General features: G+C 43.1%; 1 protein-coding gene across 1 annotated transcript in view; it reads left to right on the top strand.

Moving 5' to 3' along the window:
- LOC137429374 (rho guanine nucleotide exchange factor 28) overlaps window positions 1-21,173 on the top strand; it is a 252,669-nt gene that overhangs the window by 43,076 nt on the left and 188,420 nt on the right. Inside the window, exons 4-6 of the mRNA XM_078779849.1 lie at window positions 3,443-3,745; window positions 15,941-16,130; window positions 16,270-16,471. Coding sequence (XP_078635975.1) covers window positions 3,443-3,745; window positions 15,941-16,130; window positions 16,270-16,471 — 695 coding nt within the window. The remainder of the gene's footprint in view (window positions 1-3,442; window positions 3,746-15,940; window positions 16,131-16,269; window positions 16,472-21,173) is intronic.

Below are 21,173 nucleotides of genomic sequence, written 5' to 3' on the forward strand. Positions count from 1 at the left end.
TTAATCTGGCCAAGGCCAGGAACCTCGCAAATTATATAGGCTTACTTGAAGTAAATCTGCAATGCGCAAGCACAATCTCTCATTCTTCGATGGTCTTCTGATCATTGTGGGATCCGCTCACTGCTGGACATGATGCTCGTACACGTCAAACACCATGTGGTCCTGCCTGCATGTGCACAGTAGGTTGGATTGAGTGACATTGATTGAAAGAGCAATTTAAACTTGTATTTTTCCGACTCATCGTCATCATTTTGTATGCAGGATGTGGTTGCTGGTTGCACCATTCTTCGGACCACTGATTCTATTCCACCTATAGGTTAGGGCAGGATTTTGTAATTATTTTCAAGGTGCCGGCGACAGCTCGCCTACTCTTCACGAAGAACACCATGGGATCTTTAACGTCCACCAACTAATGCTCACAAATGGGACACCTAGTTTAACTTCCATCCGAAGGATGGCACACATAGCGATGGATCGCCCTGCATATGAAACACCAGGGTGACGGTGCATAGCTAAGCCGAGATACAAGCCCAGGCTAGACGGTTCAGAGGCGAGTGTGCTATTAATCGAGTGCTCTAGGACATCCTGGCAGCCATTTTTCTACTTGTATAAGGACAGAGAATGAATCACTTTTGCACATATCTCAGAAGAACACGAAACAGAAATATCGAAACGAATAGGAATTTTAAAATGCATTCTTGAACAATTTTTTTTTTTTTTGAATCCGGCCCTGCTTTATAAGTTCAGACTCGTTGTGGAATACAGCATACCAAACCGCCAACATCCTTCTGTAATGTGTTTGACTTGGCACGAAAGTGATAAAACAACTTTGTAGTTTTCTTTTGTGCACCTTTTGTATTGAATGCAGACATGTTGTACCGAGTGCTGAGTGCTGAGTACACACCACTCAGTGTGTTCATTCTTTGGCCGGGTGTGTCGAGTGTGTATATTGCAGATGTGGGTTGCATGCTCTCCACATGGCTTCACTCAGACTTGTTGTTGGCAAGGCTTGCAACCTCATGGTGCCACACCTACGGAGGCCTTTGTCCTGCTACATATGATCACCTTCCATTGTCATTTTGCTATCGTACTGTAATATTGTCTTACCATTTATATAAGCATTCCAAAAGGGATCGTCTCATCATCACATGACTCTTGTTCTGTTTATTCCTCATGGTGGTGTTTCAGCATTCTCTGTGCTGCACCACATGATATTCAGGTTCAGTATAATTCCACCGAGAATTGGAGACTCTTGCACAATGGGAAGGAATTGCGAAAGGAAATAGTGTACCTGGAGACTTCTTAATTTAGCAACATCATTGTTCGGGCTTCACTGGCAGTGCTGTGGCTTTTGGTCGACAGTTGCAAGAGGACAATCGCCTGGCTAGACTATTGCGAACAGAAACACCATGGCATGCCCATATGTGGTGGGTCTTGACAGGCCATTTTTGACGTCAACTGCGGTTTAAGGATGGGATAGCTGAAGAAATGCATGTTTACGCCCACGAGAAGGACTTCATTAAAGGGCAAGTTGTAGGAAGGGTGGCAGAGAGAGGGGTGAGAGAGAGAGAGAACCCACACCCTGATATTTGGGTGCTGTTTGAATTTGCATGACAACGCCCGCATGACGTTGTATTTAATGCTTACTAGCAGGGATAACTTGCTGTTGCCCGGTGCTGTTCTCATCCTGTTGGCATTTAGAAGAAAACTATTTTTTCCTATTTTTTTGTGGGGGCCTAAAACACTTCCCTACATCCAATAAATAATGGGGTGGAGATCATTTAATATGAACTTTCACATAGCTACAAAGGCTTAGTTACTAAAGAAAGATTTGGAAAAAAAATCCAACTTTTGATTTTTTTCTGAATTTTCAACATTTATTTTGGCTAAACCACTCTCTGACACTCAACAATGAACTTCTCAAAGTTTGGCAAGGATCCGTTTGGCTATCTCTGAGAAAAATGGTGACGCACCTTGAGGCTGCAGTGTTGGCTGTTCAGCCTGTTGGAGGTACGTGCTTTTTTTTACGGCTTTTTAAAGACTTTCTAAAAAGACTTTAAGAAAAACAAGAGATTTTTCAATCTTTAAAAATAGACCATAGTGAACACACAGTCGTGTTAAAAGATTGGCCTTTAAAACCTACCCTTATGAAAGGGGACAGACAAATGTACAAATACACACTGTGTTTTATATAGGTAGATTCTTACAGCTGCTGCTTTGTGCAGCCAAATTTCTTGGCACACAACAACATTTTGCATCATCCATTAACCTATTTTATGCAGCCACCTTCCTCATGTGGCCAGCCAGCTTCATTGGGGTTGCAAGAGGCCTACTCAATAATTAGCCATTTTAATAAACTGCTGTTATGTCTGCCACAGAAGGTAGGAGGAGGTTGTCTTCACCCCTGTCTGTCTGTTTGTTTGTGAACAGGATATCTCAAAAAGTTATGGATGGATTCGGCCAAAACTTGGTGGACATGTTAAGTATGTGACAAGGACACATTGGTTCAATTTTTGTATCCGCATCCGCATCCGATCATTTTTTAAGTCATTCTTCACCATTGAGTGATCGGGCTAAAACCAATATATAGTGGGATATCACAAAAATTTGTGACAGATTTGAACGAAACTTGGTGGAGAGATTGGGAGTGTGACAAGGAGGATTTGTTTCAATTCTGGTCAAGCTTCGAATCTGGATACGAGAATTATATATATATATTTTTAAGAGATTATTCACCATTGAGAGATGGGGCCAAAAACGATACATAGCGGGATATCTCAAAAAGTTATGGACATATTATGACAAAACTTGGTGTATGAGTTGGTTCGCTGACGAGAAGAGGCGTTTAAATTTTGGTTCAAGTCCAGATACAGACCCGGCCTATCAGTGCATTGGATACAAAACATAAACTGTTTAGCCTCGTGGAGGTATGCGCTCTGCCGAATTATTTCTTAATATATTTTGTGCGAGTCGAAGTGAATGAAATGAATGAATGATCGTTTTAAGGCCATTTTCCCCGCTAGAGCGGGGGTTGGGTTTTGCGAGTCGAAGTAATGCTCAATAATGAAGAAATGCATGTTTACACCCTCACGAGTTATTTTTAATTATTTTAGGACAAATACGTGTGATGTCTATCATTCACGATAGAGAAAAGTGTAGAATATATTTTTTTCTCTTCTCGTATTTATTTCTGCACAAACAACTTTTAAAAAATAAAGTGCAATCACATATTTTTCCCATCACTTGTCTTTTTTTTAATATAGTATTTTCTCTGCTTCCTAAGTTTAAAAAAATGTTTTATTCTTTGTTGAAAGAAAGAAATGAAAATTTTAACTCTTCATTCAATTTTTAAATTTATTTAATTTCATTGATTTTTTTTTGAGACAGCTGTAAGGGTGGAAGCTTCTGATCTAGTTTTCACTTGGGTCATTTTCTCCCCCAGGTCACCACCGCTGTGAAACTGTGGCTCTGAGTCTCTATGTCTGCACCACTACCTTTGAAACTCAATATCTGGGCACCACGTCGCTTTGCTACTTTGAGGATACTTTGTGTTCAGCCATTCCGAGTCTTTTGGGTGCGGCTTTTGGCAACGGGCAAATACCAGACTGGAGCATTATACTTCATGAACCCGATCTACAGGACCCTGACAAGCTCCAGTGGCTGGATCGGAGACTTGCCGCAGCTATTGGCCACCTGGCTGGCACGTGGGATGTGACCAACCTTCTCGATTGCCCAGCGACTGAAGGTCTGCTCTTTCGATGTGCAACCAAAGGCATATTTTGGTGTTTAAGCCACATATACATTTACTGCTTAACCGACTTTGGCCCACAGCAAGTCCAAGCTGTCTGCTTATCCTCCTTCCTTCGTCCCACTTTCTCTTTTGATACACTTGCTTCGCAACCTTTAGTTGTACTCGTCACCTCGTGAGGGTTTTTTTTTAACCACTGACATTTTATTTCTTATTTGCTGAACTTCCGTGACTACATCTAATTGTTGTATAGTCTGATTTCACGCATTGTTACCTGTTGCTTGGTTTTTACATACCGTCCTCGTGACCAACATGGAATTAGGGCTACCTTCTTTTTCACTCAAGATGTATTGTATTAGTGATGTGAAATTCCCTGTAGCACAAACCAACAAAGTACCGTCGATAAATTTCTCATCGTATAAATAAATAAAATATACAAACAAATAAAATACATGTAAATTTATTTCAAGAGCACATTTTTATTTTCCGAACAGGAATAAATCATCTTGATCTCGTTAAAGAAAAAACTTCCTTTATTTGTACCTAACAACCCAGTATTCTTTGTACTGGGCATCTGTGTTGCTATGACAGCTGTGTTGGTAAGCATCCAAGATTACATCAACCTTCAGGAATATTGCATTGTGGATCCTAAAGCAGTTTTAGAATAGTTGGTGACATAAGTGATACGTATTTACTACTAACACTACTACCACTACTACCACTACAACTACAACACTACTCATACTTTAGCATTCAAACTCTCCCCACTTCCTTGTTCGATCTGCCAGGCAAAGTTTTGGCCCAAGTCTTTCACCAACTGGCTCGTCAGGCCTGACACTCAACTGAATGTGACAGAAATTTATAATTTGTTCAGGATGTCGATGATAACTCACCTACTCTTCAGGAAAGGCATTATGGAATCGTTATGTTCACCAACTAATGCTAGCAGACAAGACACCCAGCTTAACATCAATCTGAGGGATGCTGCACTTTGTGATGTACCGTCCGGCCTGAAAAGCACCAGTTTATAGATGGGTCAGGAATCAAACCCAGGCTAGACAGCTCAAAGGTAAATATGCTACCTTCTGCTCCATGCTGTCAGATTACGTACTATTTTCTGTGGATTTTAACAATCGATTCAATGGTAGTATTGTGTATGGATTAATCGTATAATTATTGAATGAATGATCGTTTTAAGGCCACTTTCCCCCACTAGAGCGGGGGTTAGCCTTGCAGGCCCCATGACAATCATGGTTCCCTGTTTGAGGCAATGTTTTTATGGCCGGATGCCCTTCCTGACGCCAACCCTTGGTCACGCTCTTACGATGCGCAGGGATACGGTGTGCCTATTCTGAATCGGGGTACACACCGGGATCATTCATCCCAGCAAGCTGGTACTCAATTATACTGAATGTACAATGATTATTGTAGTACGTATAATTATTGAATGTATAATGCATACCACTAAAAATGTTACATAATGGGTTATTGAATATTGCTGCATATTATTCTTGCTTATTTGCTATTTCAGTTTGTTGTGTCCGGCCAATAGCAGAAAATGTACAGTAAAAATTAAATTGCAAGTTCTCCCCACAATGACATGTAGGGGCATTGAAATAGCGTATGTCCAAAGATCACGCATGTTGTATGAGAAGAAAACCATTTGTCCAAAAGATCACTATGGGAATGCACCGTGGTGCAGCCTGCCGATCCCAACAAATACACCATGGCAGATGTTAGTAGTTTGAAATAATTGCCTAGAGCGAGTCACATGACTGATGCCATCATAAAGGCCTTGTAGCTTGCCGATTAAAGTAGTTTTACTGGCCATGCAGGTTCAAGGAACAGGAAGCTATGCTCGTGTTGTGAAACCAAGACAACAACATGCAATGGAATAAAATGTTCTATAATTGGACGATTAAAACTCTTCTACAAACAGGACCTCAGTCACATGATTGAGTCAAAGACAATCCAAAATATTATAATGAGATGCATGTTTAAAATATATATATATACAAGTATTTTCTTACCAATTATACAAACTTGTACATTAAATAAAACCAAAAAACGAGAAATATGTCATGCATAGCACGATACTTGTGAAATCCCTAAAACAAGTTGTTGACCTTTGGCCCATGTTGACCTTTCGGCCTATGTTGACCTCAAAAATACTTGGTGGTTGAATTCAATGACCAGATATGCAAATCCTCTTCAAATTTCAAGTCAATCGGATGAAAATTTAGGATTTTAGAAATTCCGCCTTAAGTTCTTGACCTTTGGCCTATGTTTACCTTTGGCCTATGCTGACATTTTTGCCTATGTTGACTTCAAAAATAATTGGTAGTTGAATTCAGTGACCTGATTTGTAAATCTTCTTCAAATTTCAAGTCAATCGGATGGAAATTGAGGATTTTAGAAATTCGACAAGGTTGCTGACCTTTGGCCTTTGTGGACCTTTTGACCTCTTGACCTCAAAATCAATAGGCTTATTCCTTATGACAAACTCTACTATTTGGTGAAGTTTCATAAAGATCAGAATAAAGTTGTGACCTGTAAGCAATGGACATACAAACAGACAAACAAACAAACAGACAGAATACCACACAAGACCAACCAATATACTTCAAAAATCCTCGATTTTCACAAGTAATAAATAGTGTATCTTAGACTATATTGAATATCGAGTTCATAGAACATTATGATCACCCCTCATGTTATTGCTAGAAGTGATTGTGACCCCTCCCCATTGTTTCTGCCCACCCCCACTTCTCAAACAAGTGGCTTTATCGAGATGTCCACACCGTCGTTATCATGGCATTATTGTTGTACTCATTCACTGGTGGTTGTGTCACTTGCAGTCTGACCAAAATCATACATCCATGTTTTAAACATGGTCGGCGTCTAATGCCATGGGTCGGATGAATAGAGTTTGACCTTGAAATTTGCTGTTTGTGAGATGTGACTTGGATCAAATTGGCCCGGTTGGCCTGTTTGGTGTTCCCATTTGAGTTTGTAGCTCGTGATGCTGAGAACCTGGATTTTGATCACAATTGCTGTTTTCATTTGTACATTGTCTTCTCAGGTCCTTGAATTAACGTAAAAGTGCACCGACGTGAACTCTTCTCTTTGTCGTGAATGCATTTGTGCTGACACATATCTGCTCCTCATTATGCTTCATCTATATATATATATATATATATACCCTGGTGTTGGGCTAGCGGCTAGGGTGCCGGCTTAGGATCCTAGGATCCTGGGTTCCAATCCCGGTCGATCGCTGAATTAACGCCAGGGGGGTTGACTCAGCCTGTCATCCTTCCGAGGTCGGCTAATTGAGTACCAGTTCACTGGTAATTCCCTGCTTGTCGTTAAAGGCGGCAAAAAGGGTTGGCGTCAGGAAGGGCATCCGGCCGTAAAACATTGCTTCAAAAAGGGGACCAAAAAACAACAACAACCACGGTTCCCGAAAAAGGCCAACCCCCGCTTTGCAGGGAAAAATGGCCTCTAAAGGTGGTTATTATTTATTTTATATATGTATATACATCTGTGCAGTGTCTGTGTTGTGTTGTGTTGTCTTGTCTTGTCACTGAACTACTCCCTCAAACTTTTGTGAAATTGTACCAAACTTCTGGTATGCACCTATCTCTCCTGTCGGTATGTCCGAAGGGTATTTTTTGGAAAAATTTTCCAATGTTTTTTTTTGGGGGGGGGGGGGGGGGGAATGTTTTGGGGAAAAAAAAAATTTTCAACTTACATTTTCAACTTCAATTGTTTATAAAGTGTAATATCACGTATATTACAAATACATTTGTGCATTATGATTGTTTGAATTATGATTGGTGTAAACCATGACAAAACAGCAACTCAGGTACAGTCATTTATCTATATATCTACACATCTGGGCAGTGTCTGTTGTCACTGAACTACTCCCTGAAACTTTTGTTTCCATGGTTGTGAAGTGTTTTTAGTAACGTGGTGGTGGATTTGAATCACGTGGTGGTGAGGTACTTTGAATTATGTGGTGGTGAGGTGTTTTTAAATCACGTGGTGGTGAGGTGTTTTGAATTACGTGATGGTGAGGTGTTTTGAATTACTCGGTGGAGAGGTGTTTTTAATTATGTGGTGGTGAGGTGTTTTGAATTAGTTGGTGATGAGGTGTTTTGAATTACTTGGTGGTGAGGTTTTTTAAAATTACATGGTGGTGAGGTGTTTTGAATTACATGGTGGTAAGTGTTACGGATTCATCACTTCCGTTGTGGTGGTTTTCATCCACTGTAAACATTTTTGATTCCATGTACTATTATTGTTTTCAAAAGGTTTATTGTTTATGAACTGTTTTAAAAAGGTGAAAAAGTTAAAGTTAAAAGAAACCAGAAACCAGATCGGGAACTGGACGACGAAGAGGAGGAAGAGGAAAAGAAGGCGGAGCGAGTGGAGTCGGACAAGAAGCATAGTTGCTTTGCGGTCTGGAGCGAACGTTGGCGAGCAAGAGTCACGAGTGAACTTTGGGTTTCCCAGGAAAGGGATTCCTGCGACAGAGTTGTTATCACTGTGACAGATCAACCTGCGTGTCAGGTTTTGCGGTCGATTCCGAAGAGAATCGTTGGACTGCCGTTACGTCTCGAGTACGGGCCGTCGGCCATTTTGACTCGTGCGCTTTGCGAGTCGCGCAAGGTTTCTTTGCTTCACTTCAGCCGTTTTCACCGCATTCAGACATATCTGGTGTGTGTGTGTGCAACGTGGCTTTTGAAGGTTAATCGGCGGTTCGCTGACTGTGAGCCGTGGAACGTCCATACCCGAGGGTGTGATTTCCCAGTCGCCTGGAGGGCGCCTTTGCACAGCTTTGGCAGCATGACTGTAACTGCCAACCCAACGGGATTCTGGTCTCGATTGGACATTGATCTGACGATAGCTGGAGCGAATCAACCAACTTTGGCTTGAAGCCGGGAATAGAGACATTGGGAATCTTCTTATTTTCGCTCACTTGGAGCACATATTGTACGAACCTGATGGTACCATCATAGGAATGATATACTATTTGTTGTACAATTGATTACTATTGTTTTTGTACTGTTATTTTGGTGTGGTCTTAATACAATATTTGTTTGTTGGTAACAATTGGTGTGGCTTCATCATTGATCTTTGACATGCAGAATAACACATTTTTCTGCCGCGACTCCTCTCGGGGCTCGAAGGTACACCGTGACCAGGGGGTTGGGGAGGAGCACGTAACAGAAAGTGGGGGCTCGTCCGAGAAATTGGGGGCTCGTCCAAAATTGGCCCAAATTGAAATTAGTGGCCCATCCGGGATAGAATTCCCTAACATTCTCGTCCGGGATTAAATTCCCTAACATTCGTCAGGGATTAAATTCCCTAACACTCGTCTGGGATAGAATTCCCTAACATTCCCAAAATTCCCAAATTTTGAATTTTTCTAACATTCCCAAATTTTTCAAAAAATTGGAAAAAAAATTGTGTGAAGGTTAACAGGTGTTAACTGATAGTCACCATGGTGTTTGACGCAGAAAAGTTTGCGGCGTCCCCTAATGAGGCACAGTTCCAAGCGTTAAAAAGATCGGAACTCTTGATATTGGCCAAACATTGTAACTTGGAGGTCCGAGCTCATATGAAGAAAGGAGAGATGCAGACATTGGTGGTAGAATCTCTGGTGGGACAGGGAACATGGACAGAGGTAGCCTTGGATTGGTTACCCGAGGAAAAAGAAAATGTGGAGCTCTGGAAAATGGAGATGCAACTGCAGAGCCAGGAAAGGTTAAAAGAGTTGGAATGGAAAGCCGAGGAGAGAAGAGCAGAGGAAAGGAGAGCTGAAAGAGAACTCGAGGAAAGAAGAGTAGAACAGGAATGAGAACTCAAGGAAAAAAGAGTAGCACAGGAACGAGAACTCGAGGAGAGAAGAACGGAGGAAAGGAGAACCGAAAGGGAACTCGTAGAAAGAAGAGCAAAGGAAAGAGCAGAGGAAAGGAGAGCCGAAAGGGAGTTAAAGGAACGTGACATGGAGTATCAGAAGGAAGTTAAACTCAAGGAGCTGGAATTAATGGAAGAATGGAGAGAAGTCGTATCCATGCCGGCTAGTTCGACAACTAGTCAGAACACCTGGGATGTTGGTAGGCATGTGAGGCTGGTTCCACCCTTCAATGAAAAGGAGGTAGCCAAGTTTTTTTTACACTTTGAGAAAGTGGCTCAAATGCTAAAATGGCCTGTGGGGTCCTGGACTATGTTAGTGCAAAGTGTTCTGGTGGGTAAAGCTCAAGATATCTATTCGGCTTTACCGATTGACCAATGTGCAGATTATGAGATAGTGAAGAAAACCATTCTCAAAGCCTATGAATTGGTCCCTGAAGCTTACCGGCAAAAATTACGGAATGCCAGGAGGAGGGAGAGTGAGACCCATGTGGAGTTTGCCAGAATGAAGGAAACCATGTTTGATCGGTGGTGTGATTCGAAGGGGATTGGGAAAGACTTCAAACTGTTGCGACAATTGATCTTGGTGGAGGAATTCAAACAGTGTGTCCACGCGGACATTAAAGTACATCTGGATGAAAAGAAAGTACCAGAGTTGTATGAGGCAGCAACCGTGGCAGATGACTATGCCTTGACACATAGGATGGGGTTCCACAAACCTAACTTCCCGCCTAGAGTTAGCCAGGGGAGTTATGGTAAATCAGAGGCGGAGAACAAATATTCATGGAGGCGGCCTAGAGATGACTATGGGAACAAATCTGATACCGCGACTTCAGGGGACCAGAAGACTACAGTTCCAAGACAGACTTATCTTCCGGGGGGCCAGAGGCAGACAACGAGTTTTTCTTCCGGGCCTACTTGCGCTTTTTGCAAGAAACCTGGACATTTGATGTCCCAATGTTATGCCCTGAAAAGGAAAAATCAGGAGCGGAGTCAGACTAGTACAACTCCGAATGCATTGGCAAATGCGAGAAATCGTCCTTGGAGGACAGTGCCTTGTGAAGGTTCCCATGCCAAAGTTACGGCCTCACAGAACGACCTTGTTCAAGAGGGTTACAAACCTTTTATTTCAGAGGGGTTCGTGTCACTGGATGGAGACTTGACTAACCAGAGACCTGTTAGGGTATTGAGGGACACAGGAGCACATCAATCTTTGATGCTTGAAGGCATTTTGCCATTGTCAGAGAAGACGGCAACTGGTGTTAGTGTTCTTTTACAGGGGGTTGATGGCTATGTTAAAGCTCCACTTCATGTCATCCATTTAAAGTCTGATTTGGTGTCAGGACCAGTCACCGTAGGTTTACAAGCCATTCTTCCTGTAGAGGGAATCTCTTTTGTTATCGGGAATGATTTGGCCGGTGGTCGAGTTTCTGATAATCCGATGTTTGTTGAAAAGCCTAGTATGGAAAATAACACCGCACAGTTAGAACAGGAGATTCCGGGTATTTTCCATCCTGTGCCGCAACTTGTGCTAAGGGTAGGAAGCGCTCTGAAGAGAAGGAGAAGGTACTGACGTCACGCTTTGCACAGGCACGTCTTGTCAAGTACCCTGAAACTAAGTGTCAGCACACACGAGTCATGAATGCAGGCAATGTTGGCAAGCTCTTTGTAGGTGGACTGAACTTTGACACAAGAGAAGATGTTCTGGACTCTATCTTTGGCAAATATGGACCACTCTTGGAAGTGCTACTGATAAAAGACAGGGAGACGCAAAAGTCGAGAGGGTTTGGCTTTGTCACGTTTGAAAACACAAAGAAAGCCAAAGATGCCGAAAAGGATTTGAATGGCAAAGATTTGGATGGTCGGACCATAACAGTAGAGAAGGCAGGCCATGGGCGTCGAGGGGGCTACAGAGGAGGAAAACGGGGAGGTAGTTTCAGGGGTGGCTATGGCTCCCGGAGTGATGGCCGCAGTCGTGATTACGACGGAGGCTCCCAGAGTTACGGCAGCTCCCGAAGGGATGATTATCAGGGTAGTGGCCGAGAAGGAGACCGCTACTCACGTGATTACAGCACCGACTCTACAACTGTGATTATGATTTTTATGATCAAGAGAAGAGTTGGAAGCACTGAGTGCTCAGGAGTAGCCGAGCCAAGATTCCTACACGGATTAACCCGTGAACTCCACGTTCCTAAACGCGTCCATGCAGGGAATACTTCCAGGCCTCACCACCCAACCACCATGAAACCTGGCTCTCAGCTCGGCCTCCTTCGAAAAGTGCTCTAGATTTGTTTTGGTTTGGATTTTTGATCACAACCCCTTACCCTTCAATCAAAAAATGAAAAATAAAAATCAGAGGTTGATGAGATGGAGTTTGGCTTTGCAGGAGTTCAACTTTGAGATTGAGCATGTCGTTGCTGATGCAGGGACAATGTCGTTGCTGATGCTTTGTCCAGAGTGAACTAACGTTGGAAATCTCTGTAGGTTGTTGGAAGTTTTGTTGCTTTATTTTTGGGAAATATTAATTATTGTTGCTCATGTGAATTGATGATTTGGGTGTGAGTTTTACTTTTCTTTGTTAAAAGAGTTTTTGCCTGCAAAGAAAGTTTTCACTATGTTCAAACTTTCTTTCTTGAGGGGGGGGGGGGAAGTGTTACGGATTCATCACTTCCGTTGTGGTGGTTTTCATCCACTGTAAACATTTTTGATTCCATGTACTATTATTGTTTTCAAAAGGTTTATTGTTCATGAACTGTTTTCAAAAGGTGAAAAAGTTAGAGTTAAAAGAAACCGGAAACCAGATCGGGAACCGGACGACGAAGAGGAGGAAGAGGAAAAGAAGGCGGAGCAAGTGGAGTCGGACAAGAAGCATAGTTGCTTTGCGGTCTGGAGCGAACGTTGGCGAGCAAGAGTCACGAGTGAACTTTGGGTTTCCCAGGAAAGGGATTCCTGCGACAGAGTTGTTATCGCTGTGACAGATCAACCTGCGTGTCAGGTTTTGCGGTCGATTCCGAAGAGAATCGTTGGACTGCTGTTACGTCTCGAGTACGGGCCGTTGGCCATTTCGACTCGCGCGCTTTGCGAGTCGCGCAAGGTTTCTTTGCTTCACTTCAGCCGTTTTCACCGCATTCAGATGTATCTGGTGTGTGTGTGTGTGCAACGTGGCTTTTGAAGGTTAATCGGCGGTTCGCTGACTGTGAGCCGTGGAACGTCCATACCCGAGGGTGTGATTTCCCAGTCGCCTGGAGGGCGCCTTTGCACAGCTTTGGCAGCATGACTGTAACTGCCAACCCAACGGGATTCTGGTCTCGATTGGACATTGATCTGACGATAGCTGGAGCGAAACAACTTTGGCTTGAAGCCGGGAATAGAGACATTGGGAATCTTCTTCTTTTCGCTCACTTGGAGCACAGTGAGTCCTATTGTACGAACCTGATGGTACCATCATAGGAATGATATACTATTTGTTGTACAATTGATTACGATTGTTTTTGTACTGTTATTCTGGTGTGGTCTTAATATAATATTTGTTTGTTGGTAACAATTGGTGTGGCTTCACCATTGATCTTTGACATACAGAATAACACATTTTTCTGCCGCGACTCCTCTCGGGGCTCGGAGGTACACCGTGACCAGGGGGTTTCAACTTAAGTTTTCAACTTCAATTGTTTATAAAGTGTAATATCACGTATATTACAAATACATTTGTGCATTATGATTGCTTGATTTATGATTGGTGTAAACCATGACAAAACAGCAACTCAGGTACAGTCATTTATCTATATATCTACACATCTGGGCAGTGTCTGTTGTCACTGAACTACTCCCTGAAACTTTTGTTTCCATGGTTGTGAAGTGTTTTTAATAACGTGGTGGTGGATTTGAATCACGTGGTGGTGAGGTGTTTTGAATTACGTGATGGTGAGGTGTTTTGAATTACTTGGTGGTGAGGTGTTTTAAATTAGGTGGGGTGAGGTGTTTTTAATTATGTGGTGGTGAGGTGTTTTGAATTTGTTGGTGATGAGGTGTTTTGAATTACTTGGTGGTGAGGTGTTTTAAATTTCGTGGTGGTGAGGTGTTTTGAATTACGTGGTGGTGAGGTGTAATCCTTCCAAACTTCCAGTCTGCACCTACCCCTCCCGTATGTATGTGCTGAGGGGTTCTTTTTTGAATTATATATATATTTTAACCTAAATCTTCAACCTAAATTGCTTATAAAAATGTAACGTCACAAACACTACAAATACATTTGTGTAAAATAATTGTTTGTATTATGATTGGTGTAAATCATGACAACACAGCAACTCAGGTGCAGTCATTATCCTCAGCTAATATAAGCCCGTACCTCAGTAGCGATGCGTGGTGAGGCGAGCGGAGCGAGCGGAGCCAAGCTAGTTTTATAATATAAGAGGAAGTCGAAACGTTTTTTTCCCACTTTCAATATGTTTCAAAGAGAAAAGCATGACTTGTGTCCCAATGGCATCAGAAACTCACCCGTCATTGGAGGGAAAGTGTGACAGACTAGAAACTACATAAAAAATGACTTAACACGTGTGCCAGGTTTCACAGGTTCACTGGTATTCCTTTATGTTTAGAGGTTGGGGGAAGGGGGAAAGGGAGAGAAAACGGGGTGGGGAGGGCGGTGGTCCTTATGATCTATGCCCTCCTATTTACGCTGTGTGCCGAAAGGTAACTTGCTGTGAATTCACGGAATAAAACCGACGATTCCTTTTGAATGTCAAAAATTCTTTTAATAAAAATAACATGTTCCCGTTTAAGAAACTTCAGTGCAGGAAGAGGCCACATAAAGCATGTGCATTGGTTGTCAACCTATGGTTATTGGTCATGCTCTATCCTTCTATATGCTGAGCATCAAGCAAGGGAACAGCACATACCATTTTTAGTTGTTGGCATGACTCGGCCGGGGTTCGAACTACTGAACCCCCAAACACAGAGCGGAAGTTGAAGCCATTGTGTCACTGAGGGTTGCAGCAGTGACTTGTGCAGTCACATAGATCAGAGAGGTTCTTATTTGGTTAAGTTGGCAGTGCAATCGATCCACACATGAAACATGGACAACTAGAACGGCACTCGGTGGGGCGCGTACCTCCATCAGACTGAACAGTTTACGTTTTGTATCCCACTGATCGGCTGGATCTGCATCCAGACTTGAACCAAAATCTTAGCGGCTTCCTCTTGACACCTATCCAACACATCCACCTAGTTTTATTGTAAGTCGGCCACAACTTTTTGAAATATCATGCTATATATCGTTTTTGGCCCCATCTTTTGATGGTGAAGAATCGCTCTAAAATTTCAGTAACCAGAACCGGATCTTCACCAAAATCGAATCAACTAATCATTGGCAGACACACAACCTGTTCGCTAAGTTTAGAACAATTATCAGGGATGCCTCTTCGTGGTGGTTGTACGCTCCAACGCACGTCGGGAGCCAAATTTTCCCCATTCTTCTTCCTTGCTGCCCGGATTTGTCAGGGCAGCATGTTCAATTGCTGATCAGTCCCCATGGATCAGCCCTTTCCCTCTTGTCTCCGTCTCTCTCTTCCTCTCTCTTTCTCACTCTGTCGTGGCCTTGACTGACTTCATGAAGGCAGGGGTAAACCATCCTGGATGTTGGGGATAGCTGCATGGGTCACTCCTGAGAGATTGATCAGCTGTCTCCCTGTCACAGCCTTGTTCAACAGACCTGTCCGGACCTATAAAACAACAACAAAAATAACAACTAAGTTTAGTCCGAATCCGTTCATAACCTTTTGAGATATCATGCTATTTATTTCATTTGCTAACCCTAGCCCGAACCCTAACATCTCTCAATGGTGCATAATCACTTTAAAATTCCAAATTCCAGTTGCCGGATCTGTAACTTCACCAAAATTTGACTAATTCATCCTTGTCAGACACCCAACCTCTCCACTAAATTTTGTCCAAATCATTCCACAACTCTTTGTTTGTCTGTGAGAAAGATATCCCAGTCAGGGGTGAAAACATAACATCCATCCACAAAAAAGACAAGAAATAGTACTAACATCTTGCCCATATTAGAACAGTAGGATGCCAAGCTAATACCCCTTCAGACCAACAGCTCCCTTTGCTGGCACTGCATCAACATCAGTTTTATTCCAAAAAAATTATTAAGCTGGGAATAAACCTAAGGGCAATTAGACAGCTTAGTGGGTAATACAGATCGATCCTTTTTTTCCCCTGCAACTAAATTTGCTTATATGTTTTATTTTTTAATCCCCTACACCACAGAAGACCTGCAAATTCCGCATGACTCTCCACTGCATGTTGCAGCCCAGCGAGGACTATCTCGGTTTGCAGCTACCTTGCTCACCTTTCCTGCCAGCCGAAAAGACCTCACGAGGCCTGGTGTTGATGGGTTAACACCAGCTGAGATCGCCCAACGTCAGAGTCACATGGACTTGCAGATTTTGTTGGATAGGTGAACCCTTCGTAATTCATCATATTTATCTCAAATCTTTCTCTTTTATAATTTGCCTTCTTTTAATGGGCGACCATGTTTGAATCATTGCCTTGTCCATCTTTTATGGAGAAATTTATTTATCCCCACCAAATTCCAGAAAGCCCACTGAACTGGCATCCTGTCTTCACTTCAACTGGGAAAGTAAGAATGTCGGGGATGGTTGGACCTTGAGAAGACACCCTGAGTCAAATACATTGCTCCTCACACGACGCATGGGAACCCCGGGAAGAAAGGAGATCACCGTCTTGGAGGATGTCAAGCTTCTGCAAAGCACTTCACAAGAACACATTATCAGGAAGGTGAGTTTGTCTGAAATAAGTTTGTTGCGTTTGAGATAGAAAGCTTTTTGCTATTCCAGTTACCAAATCATATCTAGTGGAGTTATTTAATCCACCGCTTTGCAGAACATTAACTGTTGTCAGATTTGTCGACTAAGGCATAACTCTGTGCCCTTAATCGCCTTGCACACACACACACACACACACACACACACACACACACACACACACACACACACACACACACACACACACACACGTATGTATATATATATATATATATATATATATAAAATATACAGATATATAAATTGTTACGGCCCTGGGTTCGGGGTCTACTACGAGGGGGTTAGCCTCCGTTCCCTCCCGAACTTACCGGACCTGAAGCTGCCGTGCACAAATAACTTTGTACTGCGGCAGGTAGCAAACCAGCAACTATGAACGCCAATTGGTCCATCACGCAATAGCAGGGTCCAATCATCTGACACCGCTCACCTGTACCACGTGACGGTTTCAATCGAGGAACGTACCTTCCCTCTGGCGGTGTACCACTTTCTTTTGTTCCTGGATGGAAATTTAGACGGCCGAGCAAGCGTTGGTACCCGCCGGGCTGATGCTAATTTCGTTATGGCTGATCGCTACTCTGGGTGCGAGCAATGGCGGTCCAATGGAAGAAAGGACACTCACGGACAGAGGGAAAGGAAACGTTCAATGATTCGATTTATTTACAAGTATTTACAGTTTACACAGTGCAACTTTTTGATAGGAAAGAAAAAGGGACAAGAGGCAGAAACGTAGCTTATTCTATGTCGTATGACGATAACAACAAATAAACACAACATGAGCACCCAGCACACATTCACATGGGAGGGGAAATGAATGTTGGGATCCTGTTAGCAAAATGGTTACGAAGTTACTAGGACCTTGTTGTGTTCACTGCAACGACCTCGTCTTGTCGTCACCAACGAGCACCACGCCGGCAAGATGGCCACCCCCAGCATGAACACGAAGAGGCAAAGGCGATCCCCAGCATGAACACGAGCAGGCAAAAAGTGTCAGGAACTCGGCAAAGTGAGTGTGTCGGGAACCGTGCAGGTAAGAGTGGCAGGGACACGTGGAGAGTAAGCATGTCGTGATCTCGTGCAGAAAAAGAGTACAAATCATGCACACATGCAGAGTGCAGAGAGTCCGATGAACACCTTGCAGAGTGTCCGATGATCACATGCAGTCCGATAATTTCAGAATCATTGGAATCTCCCGCGATGAAGCTAACTCCGAGGGCCTTTCACTTACTTACCGCAGGCAGGTTGGTGGTCTTTCTGTCTTCTACCGACTCCTCTCCGGCCTCGCTCCCCCAGCTGTCTCTGGGCTCTGTCCCCCAAATATTCCAACAGGTCGCACAAGATCTGCCTGCAACCCTCTGATGGTTAAACTGTCAAAATCTAGGCTCTCTGCTCACCTTCACTCTTTAATTCCTCTTTTCTCCTGCCTCTGGAACAAACTCCCTCACTCTCTTCAATCCCACTCCTCCCTCCAGGTCTTTAAAACAGCTGTTCACCACCATCTCTTATCTTCCCCCTTCCAAAACCTTGATATTTTCTACCCCCGCTAATTTCACCCCCAGATCCACTTTTCTGAAATAACAACTTCTTTCCTGGAAGTCCTTGCAGTGTCCTTGTGTTTTATACTTCTCCCACCCCACCCCCCTTCCCACACCTCCTCCCCCTCCCCTTCCCACGCCTCCCCCCCCAAGCCCTCTCCCTCCCACAGATCTCCCGATGTCCCTGCTCTCAAATGTTGTGTTTGTGTGCTTCCCCTTCTCTCCCCAACTTGTCTACCGCTTCCCTTATTATATACTTTGTGTGTCTGTTTGATTTTTTTTGTGTGATCAATGTTAGCTCTTTCACGAGCCTCGATTTTGTATACAAACCCCCCCCCCCCCCCCCAAACAACAATGGTGTGGGGGCTGTTTTTCGGCCTGCCGACTGTTGGAGTTTGTCATGCTGCCCCCACAAGGTGCTTGGATGTTGTGCCTTTGAGCCTGTGTGCATTGCCTGGCAAATTATTGCCTTATGAGTGGAGGGCCTGTCTTTCCCTTCCCAACCATATAAAGTTTTCCCTTAACTCATGTAAAGGGAAAGGACTAAGATAATGTTCTGCTATGAAATAACTATTCTGAAGGACTTGTATGGTGGTTGTCATTACTTCTTAGCGGTGTCCCAAAACCGCAACAATATGTATATTTTATATATATATATATATATATATATATATATATATATATATATATATATATATATATATATATATATATATATATATATATATATATACACACACACACAGACTTGGCATTTAATATGGAATATTTTTTATGTGGGGGTGAACTTACTTTTCAAGATTACTTAGAACCAAAAGTTCATTGGAATTATGTTGAAATTATTCGAGATTTTGTTAATGTGACCTTTAAAAGAAACACATTTGACATTTCGAAGCAAATACAGACTTGGCATTTAATATGGAATATATATTTTTTCTTGACTTGGGTTTACTTTCTTAACTCTGTATATCAATCTGGTGAGTTTCTTTTACACTTTGGTGATTTATTTGTTAAAAGAACCATGTCACTGATTGTCTGTCGTAGCAAGAAGTCAACAACAGGATTATATCACAGGTGGCATGGCAAAATGTACGGACAGGTGCATTTGACGATTGGCTTCACAGTCGGGTATACAAGGGTTGTTGCGTTCTGTATTAGTGGAAAACAACTGCTGCACGTCTCCAAAAGTTATTGCCGCTTCCTCTGGAGATGGTCCGTCAACTCGACAATGCTGTTTGTCATGGAGTGGTGGCTTTACGAAATTACGGCATGAAAGAGCATGCTATTGCTCGGCAGTGTGGCATCACTCAAGGTCAGGTGTCAAAGATCCTGAAACGAAATGCTCAGAGGGGTGTCCCTACTCCAATACCGAGGCCAGGACGTCCCCGCAGAACCACAAGGAGGGATGATCACCAGCTGCACCGGTTAGTCCGCAATGGCCGTACCAAGTCAGCTAATCGGCTTAGGGCTGAGTGGCAGCAACTGACAAATGTGCCTGTATCCAGAAGGCTAGTCAACCAACGACTGGTTCAAGCAGGCTACTGTGCCAGGCGTCCCCCGAAAAGCCACGCCTGACCAGACAACATCGCCAGCGCCGATTGCAGTGGTCCAGAGAGCACCGTCAATGGCAGCCAGGACACTGGAATCACGTGATCTTCAGAGACAAGTCTAGATTTCTGGTATATCTTCAAGATGGCCGCGTCCGAGTGCGCAGACAAGTGCATGAAGCCTACAACAAAGATTGTATAGTGCCAAGAGTCCAAGCTGGAGGTGGTGGGGTGACCGTTTGGGCTGCTTTTCATGCAGGGGGCAAAACTGACCTGGTTGTTCTGAATGGAAACCTGAACCAGTTCAAGTACAGGGACATTCTGGAAGAAACATTGCTTCCATTTGCTCGTGCAGCCTTTCGAGGAAACTTTGTCTTCCAAGATGACAATGCACGGCCTCATCGTGCTCGCATGATCCATCACTTTCTTGCTGACCATGGTGTAGAGCATACGGAGTGGCCTGCCATGTCCCCGGATATGAATCCGATAGAGAACTTGTGGGCAGAATTAACGCGTCAAATCGACCACTTGGACTAGCAGCCGACCTCTGTGCGTGAATTGCAGCAGGCTATTGTCACTGCATGACGAGCGATTCCTGTCCAAACCTTGGCAAATCTCGTGAACAGCATGCCTCAACGTGTACGTGCTCTCCTGAATGCTCGTGGGGGTTACACGAAGTACTGAACTGTAATTTTACTGTCCGTAATCCCAGTCGTAATTTAACTTTTGTTTTTGTTAAAAACATTTTTGGGCTAATGTGCAAAATAAAGAGATACTTCTGCAAAACGTACAGACGTTTAACACAGTACTGTCCATGAATTGAGTTTGATATCAGTTTACATCACTTTCAAGGATCAATTTATTTGTTTCGAAATGTCAAATGTGGTTTTTGTTTCTTTTGAAGGTCACATTATCAAAATCTCGAATAATTTCAACATAATTCCAATGAAATTTTGGTTCTAAGACATCTTGAAAAGTGAGTTCACCCCCACAAAAAAAATATTCCATATTAAATGCCAAGTCTGTAAATTGATCCTTGAAAGTGATGTAAACTGATATCGAACTCAATTCACGGACAGTACTGTGTTAAACTTCTGTACGTTTTCCAGAAGTATCTCTTTATTTTCCACATTAGCCAAAAAAATTTCAATAAAAACAAAAGCTAAATTATGACTGGGATTACGGACAGTAAAATTACAGTTCAGTACTTAGTTTAACCCCCACGAGCATTCAGGAGAGCACGTACACGTTGAGGCATGCTGTTTATGAGATTTGCCAAGGTTTGGACAGGAATCGCTTGCCATGCAGTGACAATAGCCTGCTGCAATTCATGCACAGAGGCAGGCTGCTGGTCCAAGTTGTCGATTTGACACGTTAATTCTGCCCACAAGTTCTCTTTCGGATTCATATCCGGGGACATGGCAGGCCACTCCATATGCTCTACACCACGGTCAGCAAGAAAGTGTTGGATCATGCGAGCACGATGAGGCCGTGCATTGTCATCTTGGAAGACAAAGTTTCCTCGAAAGGCTGCACGAGCAAATGGAAGCAATGTTTCTTCCAGAATGTCCCTGTA

Source organism: Myxine glutinosa, chromosome 6 (assembly GCF_964187855.1).
Source record: "Myxine glutinosa chromosome 6, kmMyxGlut1.1, whole genome shotgun sequence".
Taxonomy (NCBI): domain Eukaryota; kingdom Metazoa; phylum Chordata; class Myxini; order Myxiniformes; family Myxinidae; genus Myxine; species Myxine glutinosa.